The 14006-nt window shown below is 36.3% G+C and overlaps 1 protein-coding gene across 2 annotated transcripts; it reads left to right on the top strand.

Annotated features, from left to right (window-relative positions):
* Positions 1 to 8894: 8894 nt before the first annotated feature.
* LOC116158690 lies at positions 8895 to 13323 on the top strand. 2 transcript variants are annotated; one of them, XM_031471515.1, is made up of 2 exons: positions 8895 to 9469; positions 9808 to 12319. In XM_031471515.1, exons 1-2 carry the CDS (start codon positions 9130 to 9132, stop codon positions 10641 to 10643), a joined length of 1176 nt encoding a protein of 391 aa, XP_031327375.1. In that variant the 5' UTR covers positions 8895 to 9129; the 3' UTR covers positions 10644 to 12319. The 2 variants fall into 2 exon arrangements, with proteins under 2 accessions (XP_031327375.1, XP_031327374.1); XM_031471514.1 differs by having other exon boundaries at positions 8899 to 9469; positions 9808 to 13323.
* Positions 13324 to 14006: the final 683 nt, after the last annotated feature.

Genomic DNA, 14006 nt, shown 5'->3' on the forward strand with positions numbered 1-14006 from the left:
GATTTGGTCAAAGTCCAGAATTTGTGACTGTTTTTGGTTGCTTACCTTTCGAAAATGTTTTTAGAAATGCAATCAACCTGGTAAACTTGGAAATATCGATGTTCCGTTTAACATAGAACGGAGCATTGAATAATTCGTCCAAACTGTGGAACTTTTCTCACTTATCTAGCTTTTATAACAATATCACGAATTTTATCAAAGCTACAGGGGTGAGCCTATAGTTTGGTTTTTAATATATATGGATTGCGAAATCCCTATGAATGATGAACATGAGAAAGACTGTCGCCGTGAAAAGTATATCTAATTATGCATTTAGTTAACTTGAAAAATAAATCCGAAAGCAAAACACACACGCACCTTTTGTTTTCTCATAACCTTTGGGCCATTACAAAACAAAACGCGCACGTGGCTTCCAAGTGTAACAATAACATAAAGCGTTTGTCACATTATTTTCGCAACTTTTTAGACTTTTAGTGACTCGTAAGAAAAAGTTAATAATGTATCTCTGGAATGCCATTAGCTTTCGCAGGATGTGTCACACGGCACGAAATCGCGTGTTATGTAATATATACCTACCTACTGCAATTTTGAAAGGGTGTAGTTTCTTGTTGTATATAAGTTCAGCAACGATGTAATACAGTATCATGATAAATACACAGAATAGCAATATTTGTGTATTATGAGAAATTTTCCAAGATGCTGGAGTGAAGGCACACAATAAACTTGAATAATAGAATTCGCTACGATCATTCTATTTTCTCTACGCTTCCTTTAGACAACACAAAATGGACAAAAATCGCACGGGAAATCCAAGTTGTATTGAAAATTGCACCGCCATTTACAAAGAAATTTTACTTTTACACAACTATTAAAATCACTCTTTTGGCCCGTGACACTCCACCCGTAGGCTCGTGTTGGTATGACAAATACTGTTAATTTCAAATAGTTGTTCTGGTCAACAACAATATGCAATATACTACTGTTCGTCGAAGTAGTCCTTGCACATAAATAATGAATTTTCAATCAAAAGGCCCTTTAATCTTGTTTATTTTTAAAGCAATATAGGTATTTTATATTAATTCCCCTAAATGAAGAAGTTGTATTTCTATCGACCGTTACGATTTGAGATTTATTACACATAACTGCGATTCAGTTGATAGACGCCATATAGGGGGACTAAAACCCTAATCCCGAACATTATCGGAAAGTACTTTTACGAGATAGGAGATCAGCTGCATAAACGTATATCTCAAAATATCGTTTTATTCAAGTGTCCTGGAGCAACGTAAAATATGAAACTGACGAGAAATTATATCGACGTATAGATACTTCCATTGCATACGTATTTTGTTGTTGCAGACAGTCCTTAAGATAGTGTCGTTTTCGTACGTTATGCTTACATTGTTCACGATACGTGTAGACGCTTGAGTGGCAGAGGGAGCCGTTTGGAAGGAAGGTGATTTTCCGTTACTATAGAAACTGCGGCCCCTACAAATCGATCCCGTTTCATTCATCATCTGCCTTTTCCCTCGATTGCGTTTTGACGTAGGTAGAAGGGGAAACATACAATTATTTTTATGCGATTGACACCTAATTCAGGTATGTACAAATTAACTTTAATTGTCTAGTGACACTAAATCTCCTAAAAGTTATTGAACACTAATGCCCGTTTGCACCGACAAATTTAAGCGGGGTTTAGCTTAAGGGTCGCTTAAAATCCATGGCAACGATTATTTAAACAATGGTTGCCATGGATTTAAGCTACGCTTAAATTCGTCGGTGCAAACGGGCATAAGTAGTTTTATTATTTATACATATACGCGAGTTGTAATTACTTAAAATTGGCACGAATACCAGTATAACAATGATTGACAACGGTAAGCAAAAATAGTATATTATAATATATCAAGGGACTAAAATTGTGGTTTAATCCCGACGACTAGGTCACACATTAATCCTTTGGTATATACTCTACTTGTTGTACTCCTATAATTAGCTACAGCAATTTCTATGTTAAATTCCAAATTTGAAAGAAAAAAATTTGTTTGATGGAAGGGGGAAAATCTCTTTAAAGAGTGGAACGTACTTGGATTTAGTTTAGGTAAAAAGCTCTCTTCGTGTAATCAGATTTTACATGAATGCAGTCTTTTTAGTAAATGTGATGAGTAATAGAGGACATTTGCATAAATTTTGCAGGTTTTTTCGAAAATTTCAAACGGAGCGATATGATTATCAAAAAGTGAAGATATCAGTAAAAACCGCATTTTGATATCTATCTGTTCCCTAAGCAGAGATATGCCGAAAATATGCACATTCACACGTTTAAATTGCAATATTTATTATACTTCCGAAGATATGTCAGAAACACCAAAATTTGCCGATTTTCTTTTTATTGTTCTGATGTTATTTCAACAGATACAAACCATAAAAAAAATATTTGTTTATTTTCCGAGAGGTATTGTCGTACGATTAGGGTGTTATGCGCCGGTACACCATCCTGTTAAAACCAACAGTTTCCAACTTTGTTTTCTTTTTGTGTGCCGTACATCGTTGTATTCGTAATGAAAAAGGGCAGTCAATACAATATGTACTTTGTACATATAAAAAAACTGCCACATATTATTTCAAGACACATCGCCTTTTTCCAAAGGAAATGTGTAACGTTTATTTTCTTGAACATTTATCTTAATTTATTTAACATTCGATTGTTACTGTAATTATATTCAATATTCTTACGCCATCTTAATATTTCCTTTGTAAATCCGTTTGGTTAAGATGTAGTGATTTTTATGGTACATTTGTTATCACTTTAGTTCTTTATTTTCACCGGTAGAGGCTATCCGAATGTTATACGTTTCATTGACCTTACTTCATTCTCTTGTCGCTAGAGTTCATGCTTTGTACCTTTCTGCACTTTGTTCTATCCCTTCCTTAATTTGGTCTTGCGTGCGCTTGTATTTTTTCGGCGTACAGTGGTTATGTGCAAATTATTTTCTCGATACGCCATTGCTTTTATTTGACTTAAGTGTCTACCTGAATAAGGACTTTTGGGAGTGGCCATCACAATATGTCTGATGTGTTTGTGACTGCTCCATTGAATCGCTTAACGGATTTATATTTGCAACTAATTATCACTCAGGATTATTTTTAATACGTACTTTTGAAGGATTTGTTTTCTCTCAGTGTTCTTTCGCAGTTTTCTCAGTGTTCCCTCATACTTTTCTCTTAAGTTCTCATCGTTTTCTGTTCTGGATTACTTTTTCGTTATTATTTACCTGCATATTACCACCAAATCTGTGATATTACCACCGCAGTACCTGAATGTCGTATTTACATGGGCCTTAGTGAGATTGCCATACGCAACGTCACTTAATAAATTACATTACAACGTGGTAAGTAGGTACGTGTTGTAACACGATAAAATAATGCTTTATTTTTTCTTTTAGCTATCGATTTCGGAGCTGAATATCACTCCATCATCTTAGCTGAAATATTTTACACTTGAATAATATATGATATAAAAATGTCTAAAATTACCGTCAAATTGAATTAAAAACGCGTAGCACATTTCATTACGATTCGTTTTTAATTAAATCTAAAATCACTACAATGATGTATCGCACAATAGAGTTCTTTATTAGGTATAATTAATTATTTCGACATTTTGTCAACGCTTACCACACCAAAATGTTAAAAATATAATAACAAGTCTTTTTCCTATAAAATAAATAATTTTTAACATTTTAATGCAGTAGGCGTTGACAAAATGTCAGAATACCGCTGATGGTTCCTTTAAATGACATAATAAAGAATCATATTGTGCCATACATCGCTGTCTTCGTTAAGGCTGGGGTCTCTTGCCGTTATTTCTTTCATAAAGCTAACAGATGTCATTGAAGTCGTCATTTGCTGAAACGCTTGGACTCCGCCTTATCATTTAATACGACTACCTGCTCGAGAATCTGAGTCATATTTACATGTATCTTTAGCCGCCCACACTTTGTGAAATTAAATCCGTCTACATCCGTATATAAATGATAAGATTTTAATTGCATTTATTTCAGGTTTAGCTACCTTCTTATTTTTACGTTCGTTCCAGTTTTGTGAATTGATATTTTTATATAACAAAATACTTAGTGCTTTCATGACACCTTATTTTGTTTACGTATTTACGGACTTTCTTACTTAAATATTAAATTTAGCGCTGAAGCTGAACTGTAGTTTTTATAATCACCACGTTAGTAAAAGCATTGTAAAAGTATACATATGGGGAGTTAGGTATTGCATTGGGGTAAAAAATGACCCCACACTTTTTGGGGCATCAGAAATCCGAATCAAACAAAATTCTTAGACATAAAGGAAGAGCTGGAAAGCTTTTGGGCAGAATGGCGTATGCGCAAATGTGTGAAAGTAACAAATAATTGTCAATTTTTGTATTATGACTAGACTAATTGCATTGAATGGAATAAAATTGGCTGCGTATGTTCTATAGAAAGTTTATTTTTTTGAAAAACGGAAAATTATAACTAAAAGTATGAGCAGATGCAGTATTTTTTTCTCTAAAAGAAACATATTTAGACTTTTGCTCTAAAATAATTAGGGGAGCTAGTAATTGACTATAAAGAAATTACCATTGAAATCCTTATGCTGCGTCGCGCTGGGCACCACCCGGTATATGGTTGGAAAGAAAAAAAAACATGTATCAAACTATGAGCATTGAATTTATAAGTTATAAATTCAATGCTATGAGTAAAAATCCAATACGGCATCCATTTACAATGATGAAGTTGATGACAATATCTCGAAAACCGCCATTTTGAAAAATTTTTTCTGCGTGCATTGAATTTATCCCATCGAATCTTGCAACTTTTACTCTTTGTTACTAAAATATCTGAACTTTTTAAAAAATAACGATTTTCACTTTTTTTCAAAATATCGCATCGAAATATCCCTCCGCATCAAAAACTACACAATTTTGCCAATTTAACTGAATCTGTAAGTATGGGTAATAATAACAAAGATAGATATTATCTTACTCAATTTTAGACACCCTATATAGAACTACTTTAGGTAAAAAATTAGTTTGTGTAAATAAGAGTATTAGTACCTAAATAAGCGATCATTAGATATATATTCATAAATTACAAGATCGTATAATGTTAGAGGTTCCTATACCGATAGCAGGTACCTATCTACCTATGCACCAATAATAAATAGGTTTTTACATTAACTTTGAGATAAACTAAATATGGTAATAAAAATATCCAACAGTTTTATTCGCAAATACGTGGAGATCAAAAATGATTAACCGTAAAGAATCGATTTTAAAGAATTCTACATGGTGCAGTATGTACGGCAACGACAAAATTATAATGGTCCTTCGATGCTTAAAATGATAACCATACCTTTCTAATTACAATAAAATATCGATTGTTGAAAACCTCATCTAGAACAGAATTGTTTCCGTTCTCGATTTATCGTATAATCTAGACCAGGTTAGGTACATAGAACGACATAAGAATTTGATTTTATGATTTCTTTGGAAACTTTTTGGTAATTTGTAATTTTTTCATATTTGCGACCGTTGTCGAGAAATAAAAATACAATTTTCGGTAGGCACCTACTTAGCCAAATGAATGTATAATTTTTAAAATGACCTTAGCTTTATTTGGATAATCTCTTGATTTTATTTAGAGTCTTGACAGTTCGCATTTGAAATTGTATCTTGTGTTATATACAAATTACAGGTTTAATTTATAAAGTGTACGGTGAAGTTATAACATCCTGTAGATCAGTAACGAAACGTTTGCGGAACTATGAATGTTTATATAAACTTTTAGTCATAAAATAAACCAAGAATTAGCCCCTTCCGTATTTGCATCACATTTAGGAATACCTTATGCAATTATACGTACATTGCGAAAATCAGGTAAAGTACCGATGAAGTAACCGATCTCGATAAGGGGAGGTGGATGGTGTTTGGTAGAAATCAATTCTTTTCGTTGAGACTTTTCATTAGAATACCTACCATGGATAAAATTACTTTCCAAAAAAATGCGCAAAAAACTGTTAAGTAATCAATAAATCGATTTAATTCAATCAAACGCCATACTATAACAAAGTTTGGGTTTTCAATTCGGTAGTGTGTCTTTTCATTTCTATTGATAGCCTGATACATAAATATAGAATAAGGATCCTACCAACGGTAAGTACATAGGTATAAATGAATATAAAGTATAATTGTGTTTTATATATTATATAGGAAGTAGGTGGGTATTTCTGTGTAATACGAGTGCAACATGTATCTCCACATGAACTTTACATATCATTGGACGATGTTATAATTTATTATGTAGATAAGAGTGAAGGTGTGAACCTTTAATTATTAGAATTTGCGTTCCTAATTTTCAGGAAAACGAAACGCCAAAAAAAGTTTTGGTTTTCATTGGCGTAATGTAGGTGAGTAAACTTACATATTGAAGTTTTTTTTGAAAAAAAGCGGTTTTTTGACTGTAATTCCCAAACCAATTGAAATTTTTTTTTCAAAATTGTTCATTTTGTGTAGAATTATATTAGTTTACTACACTATAAATTTCAACAAATTCGGTTCACTGGTTCGCCTGAAAATTAGGCACGCAGTATCTCCATAACGTTATAAATGCAGACTCCAACCTTAAAAAATCCTATTCAATACACTATGTACTTATTTTCCGGTTCATATAAAAATATGATTATAGTTTCTGAAAGATCAAACGTCGCAATTAACATCTGTGGGCAGCATCTTGTAATAGTAGCTATGACAAAGTGATATTTGTTTTCAAACACGGTCAGAAAACAAATAAAAACGAATATGGCTAATTTCCTCTTTTTCCGAAACTTTGGAACTGATCCAAATTTTCTATTTTTTAAAACATGTCGAATGCAAGTGAAAGTACGAACATTGAGTTTTGTCTTTTAACCTCGCTTTTAACTATACGAAAATAGGTTAGTGTGTCCATACCTCATGTATTTTTTTCCCAATTGGTTTTAGACGGAATGAAAATGTAGTACGTTTTTAGTTAATTAAATGATTAAACGGGAGCTGTTTTCAACGCTTGGAAGTGCACATTATTATTATATTAGTGCATTACTTATAGTTATACCTAAGGCATTTAAAAAACATTACAACTACACAGGCGGTTGCAAGTGCGGTTGATAGCCACTTCCAATACACAATATTTGAGATAGAATAAACAACATTAAAATTTTAATTTCGATAATGATTGATCTAGTTTCTATTATATTTTATACGAGATTTTATATGACAATAATACGGCACTTAAATTGATTTTTTGAAGCGTGAGTGCACCTTGGTAGAAAGGGGAAAGTGATTCTTAAACGGGATTACTCCACTCGTTAATGACCACAATGAGAAATGCATGTAATTAAACAAGTATAATGAATACTTATGCAATAAGCACGGAATGGTAGTGTATACGTTATGGCTAATTAAACTACAAATACGATACAAGATTATTCAACACCTCTGCTGTATATCATTTATAATCAAGAACATCGGCCTGCCAATTAAAGGAATCAAATTAATTGGAGCGTACATTCAAAACCGAGTTTATTCGACCGATTAATTAAGCAAGTTCGTAATTGAAAAAAGCATGTGCTGGTGAGCGAGTAGTTTGGAAAAATATAAATAAATGTCAAGGTATTCGGTCTGGCGCCATGTAGTACATACAACTAACTATCGGTACATACGCGAATGAGGGGGTCTGTATACAAGAAACCAGCTGTTAAGAATGTTGCCATAATCTCAGCATAATATCATAATAAATCCAAGACCTACGCCACCTTGATTATACATCTGATAAACTTCCACTTTTAACGCGCCTACAAAATTATAATGATATGTTCACAAGATAATTTGTCATGGTACAGATGTTAAGAATGGTATTTTTAGAGCTAAAAGAAACAAAAGTGTTAGGATGAATCTTGACTTGACAAAAGTGTCGAGTCGAGGTCCATTACCCCTTTTTGTATTTAATCAGTGACTCATGTTTAAAAATGGCACTCTCGGTGAGTTGGCCGAGACACAATTTGCTGCAATAAAAATTAAAAAATCAGGCCCGTCATTGACAAAGCGTTGAATTCCCAAATGCTGCACCACTTATTATAAGTACCTACCTATTTACATAAAAGTTTTATTTATTTAAACTGACGGAAAGTGTTCCACTATGCTAATGACCAATTACTTTCTATACCCTTTATTACTGAAAAATATGTCTCAATGTTTCCACTGAAACATTTGGTAAAATAGGTTTGAAATGACCATATGGTATTTTTTCTCGTCGTTCTCTCCGTTTATGGTAACAAACCTACCAAACTTTGGAAAGAGAAGAGTTATAGTTGTAATTGTCACAACATAGTCCTACTGTTTAGCGTTAGACAATCAGTAAATAAGTTTGGCATTGCCCACAAGTACAAATTTGAGTCATCGACCATCTTGCTCCGGAAAACCATCAAAATACCAATCCTACGCACGCCGCCCTGTTTAGAAGCGACACCAATTTAAAGTAACACCATACATGATAAAATTAGATTTAAATTTGTTAACCAAATTGAGGTTACGTGATTACGGAAAAGTATTATCGACCATTGACGCCCATTTAAGGAAATCTGGATTATCCGAGAAACTTGCAATAATTAAAATGTTGTTCGTTTATTATTAATTAAATCAAATCTGGCCACATTACTCATCTGGCATTATTACAAACAGACAAATGATATTGTAACATTCGAACTTTCTTTGTGCCCGTTCTACTTTAATACAACAATGAATTATTCAAATAAAAATTTAAGGACAGAAATTTACAGATCTGAAATCCTTTATTTATTATTATATTTCTCCCTCGTCTCGAAAATAACTGACATGTAGTAACTTCGCTTGGCGTCAAGTATCACACATTTAAAAGCTAAGCAAGCAAAAAGGAAAAAAATAAATGGGTCCCCCGCCCGTAACCATCCATCAGCCGCTTGCCCGCTGACTTCATTCTTTGTTTGTGTGTCAGTACGTTCGCACGTCTGGAAAATTTTTTTTCCGTTCGTTCCTTTTTTTGTTCTTTGCGCAGTGTTTTGGTTATGCCGGGGTTTCGTCGTATTAGGGCACGGAGTCCTAAGGGGAAGAGTGGCAGGATCCTGAAGGTGTTGGAGGATTTGGAGAGGCGAGTTAAAGGAATTGAAGGTCGGGGGCGGCGACGTAGAAGTCGACGTTTACTTTCGTCTTCGTCATCGTCCAGAAGCTCGTCTCCTGCGGCTGCCAGTCCGTCGCCTATTCGTCACCGACGGTCTCGCTCCCTTTCTCGTTCTCGCTCTCGTTCACGCTCACGCTGCGGATTTCCCATCCGCATTAGTGAGGTCCGTCGCAGTCGAGACTCTCCGATTTCGAGCGACGCAGTAGCAGAGGACGTTTCAATGGCAGGTAAGGGGCTTTGCTTTATTACCTTTATTTTTCCGAGTCATTGAGCACTCGAAGAATCTCTACTTTTGTTACAGTAGGATTAAGAACATACAGGGTATGTTCATTAAGAGTCGTTGAGCACTCTTCTTCATAGTAATGAATCTATGAAACATGATTTACTGAGCTATTGAACGCTCAAAATTTTTTTTTGGACGCTAGGCTTATTTTTAAGCTCAAGCAGTGAGTTTTTGAACTCTCGTTAACATAGTAAGGTTTCTATGTGCGAAAACATTTGACAACATTTTTTGTTTTTGCCAGCTTTGTGTGCCTCTGAGTTTTAACACAAGGCGTTGTTTTAGATAACATTATTTTCGAAGGGGAGGCCGCCCAAGGTTCAGCGGCGGCCCTAAGTGAAGATGTGTTGGACATCTTAGGACCTAATGAGGCACCCACCATTGTGCATGGGCCAAAAATTAATGGTAATTTGGTGCCACGGTGGGAAAGCATTTTGCAATCAGGGCTGTCAGATGAAGACAGGAACAAGTCTCTGTCAAAACTCCCTCCACCTGAAAATTTCCAGAAATTACTTGCACCACAATTAAATGCAATGTTGGAAAAAGCCATTTCTCTGTCGCAAATTGCAAGAGACCTTAAATTGCAGAAACTACAACAATTGGTGGTAGGCAGCATCTCCGCCGTGGGCCAGGTCCTCAGTTCAATTCTAGCAGAGCCAGGGGGGGGAGACAGGCATCATATTGAACTGTTATATGGGGCAGGGAGTTTGTTGGCGGATTTGTGGCATTCTCAAACAGTCACACGCAGGGACTTAATCTCTATCAACCTGAGTAAGGAATTTCAAGAAGCCAATAAGCGGATTTCCCTGGATAACTTTCTATTTGGAGAAGATCTACAGGAAAGGTTAAAAGTTTTCAAAAATTTGGAAGACTGTGGAAAAACCCTCAAAGCAAGACCCCCCAAAACCGCTTCAACACCATCAAGGTCAAGATCCAACACTAGTGCTTTGAGTTCAAGGTCTTTAAACTACAGAGCCCCGACTCGGGTCCTGCGGGGAGCTCACCGAGGAAGGGGCAATTTCCGTCAACAAGCTCCTTACCCACTCAGACAACAAGCTCCACAGCAGTTCAGTCAACCTCCGAGGGACCCGAAGAAGCACCGTTTTCGAGGCCACTTTTAAAGGTTAGGGTGCTAGCGGGCAGACTCAAGTTTTTCTATAGAAAGTGGGATTTGTTTTGTAATGACAGGGTAATTTTAAGTTGGGTAAAAGGCCTTAAAATTCCATTTTGGAAATTACCATCGCAGCGAATATCCAATAGGCCCGGTTGGTCTGGCTACCCAGGGGCGGCGGTACAACGCTCTGTTGACAAACTCCTGTCTGTGGGGGCCATAAACAAGGTCAAACCATGCAAAAATCAGTTTCTGTCTAAATTTTTTCTCAGGCCCAAAAAGGATGGATCTTACAGATTCATCCTAAATCTCAAAAAATTAAATAAATTTGTGGCTTGCGAGCATTTTAAGATGGAGGATCATCGCACTGTTGCCAGGCTTCTTTTTACTAATTGCTTTATGGCCAAGATTGACTTAAAAGATGCCTATTTTTTATTACCCATTCATAAAAACCACAGGAAATATCTTAGGTTTCAGGTTGAAGGTAACATATATGAATACAATTGTTTGCCATTTGGACTAAATGTAGCTCCTCGAATATTCACCAAACTAATGAAACCAGTGTTTGCACACCTTAGAAAAAAGGGACTTATTTCAGTAGTTTATTTAGACGATATTTTATTATTTGGAAACACTCGTCAGAGTTGTGTTCACAATGTTAAAGAGACTCTGAAACTTATCACGTCTTTGGGGTTTATACCGAATCTGGAGAAAAGTCAACTAGTCCCGTCACAAGAGATTGAGTACTTGGGGTTTGTATACAATTCAATAGATATGTCCATCAGTTTACCATCTACAAAAATCTCCAAAACATTAAAATTGCTTAACAGATTTTCGCTATTACAACGCTGTTCAATCAGGGACTTTGCTACAGTTTTAGGAACTTTGACTTCCGTGTGCCCTGCCGTTAAATACGGTTGGCTTTACACGAAACTGCTTGAAAGAGAAAAGTATTTGGCGCTGGGTACATCAGGCAACTATAATAAAGAAATGGACATATCCTCTCAAGTTTTAAAGGAATTACAGTGGTGGTTAAGCAACTTACCATGCGCGATAAACCCGATTCGATTAGATGTTTTCAGTATTGAGATTTTTTCAGACGCCTCTTTGACTGGATGGGGCATTAGTTGTTCTTCGGAGAAATCGCGGGGATTTTGGTCAGATTCAGAAAGGCATCACCACATAAATTATCTCGAACTTCTTGCGGTGTCTTATGGTCTGAAATGCTTTGCTGCAAACCTAAGTAACTGCAACATCCTTTGTCGAGTCGATAACTCAACGGCCTTGGCCTATATAAACAAAATGGGTAGTATTAAATTCCCGAAGCTTAATGAACTTGCCCGGATCATCTGGCAATGGTGCGAAACGCGAAACTTGTTTATATATGCTTCATACATTAAATCTTCGGACAATATCATTGCGGATGCAGAATCTCGCTGTCTGAAGATTGAATCGGAGTGGTCCTTAAATGTATCAGCATTCAATAAGATTTTGGACGGTTTTGGTCAACCAGAGATAGATCTGTTTGCTACCAAAAATAATGCCAAATGCACAAAGTTTGTCTCATGGTTGAGAGATCCGGAGAGTATTGCTATTGACGCGTTTACTATAGATTGGAAGAATTTTTTCTTCTATGCGTTTCCTCCGTTTGCACTAATACTAAGAGTGCTGCGGAAAATTATAACAGACAAGGCCAGGGGCATACTGATAGTACCTCTCTGGAGCTCCCAACCGTGGTACCCTCTCTTTACTTCTCTGTTAGAAGGCCCCCCAATTATTTTTAAACCTAATAGGGATTTATTGTTGTTTAACAGGATACCACATCCCCTATGGAGAAAAACTACCCTGGTGGCCGGGATTGTATCATCAAAGCCTTAAAAGCCATGGGGATTCCTTCTGAATCCCTAGAGATCTGTTTAGCCTCAATAACTCCCAATACTATTAAGCAATATAATGGGGGCTTGCGTATGTGGTGGCAATACTGCGATAATGAACACTTAAACCCCCTTGTTATCTCGGTACCAGCGGTTTTGAAGTTTTTTACTGAGCAATTTAACCGGGGCACATCTTTTAGTACGCTGAATTCTTACCGGGCTGCTCTTTCACAGCTGTTTGGTCCAAACCTGAGCGAAGATCTAAGGGTAAAGCGATTTTTTAAGGGGTTAAGCGCTCTAAGGCCTCCTTTGCCAAAATATGGCAGTACGTGGGACCCCGCGACGGTTTTAAATCATTTCGGCTCGCTGAATAGCACCCATCTTTCCTTAGAGACTCTAACGCTCAAGACCGCGATGTTACTAGCGCTAGCCACAGGACAACGCGTTCAGACCTTGGCGAGCATCGAAATTAATAACATTCGGCGGCTATCTGATAAGATAGAAATTCCCATTTCGAAGCGCATTAAGACTTCTAGAGTTAAAAGAATTCAGCCAACTCTCATATTGCCTTTTTTCGATGATAATATTTCCATTTGCCCCGCAAGGACTTTGCTCTTGTACTTGAAAGAAACACACTCCTTTCGAGGTAGCGTTTCTAGTTTTTTTTATAACTTATAAAAAACCCTACCGAGCTGCAACCAGCCAGACCATAAGTAGATGGCTTAAAACAGGGTTAAGGCAAAGCGGCGTAGATACGAGCCATTTTGGGGCTCACAGCACTCGACATGCCTCTACCTCACTGGCATCGAAGAAGGGTATCTCGTTTGATACAATACGGTTAGCAGCGGGTTGGACCGAAAAATCCAAGGCATTCGCGCTTTTCTACAACAGGCCGATAGTAACAGATGGTACGCATTTTGCGAGGGCGGTTCTTACTCCCTAATGTCTTTAGTTCTTTAGTAGTTACAGTTTAAATTTTACATAGTTACACAGTTTTACATAGTAGTTACAGTTTAAATGCAATTTAAGTGAGATTAATGTTTTGGTTTCATGTTTTTTACACTATGTATTAGTATTGGTATATTATACGGTATTACACGTTATCCTGAAACTTTTGTTGCAACTTACTTTAAACGGCTACATGTCAGTTATTTTCGAGACGAGGGAGAAATATAATTCATGGATTAAACGAACTTACCTTAATGATGTTTAATCCTAATTATATGATCCCTCGTCGAAGAAAATAACTCCCACCCCCATCCCTCCCTGACCGTTGCAACAGGGGCTTTAAACTAGAATGAAGTCAGCGGGCAAGCGGCTGATGGATGGTTACGGGCGGGGGACCCATTTATTTTTTTTCCTTTTTGCTTGCTTAGCTTTTAAATGTGTGATACTTGACGCCAAGCGAAGTTACTACATGTCAGTTATTTTCTTCGACGAGGGATCATATAATTAGGATTAAACATCATTAAGGTAAGTTCGTTTAATCCATGAATTAT

Source organism: Photinus pyralis, unplaced genomic scaffold (assembly GCF_008802855.1).
Source record: "Photinus pyralis isolate 1611_PpyrPB1 unplaced genomic scaffold, Ppyr1.3 Ppyr1.4_LG1, whole genome shotgun sequence".
NCBI lineage: Eukaryota > Metazoa > Arthropoda > Insecta > Coleoptera > Lampyridae > Photinus > Photinus pyralis.

Bases quoted from the DNA above. Each gene is read 5' to 3' on its own strand.
- LOC116158690 (XM_031471514.1), top strand. From the start codon at position 10,985: ATGGAGGATCATCGCACTGTTGCCAGGCTTCTTTTTACTAATTGCTTT.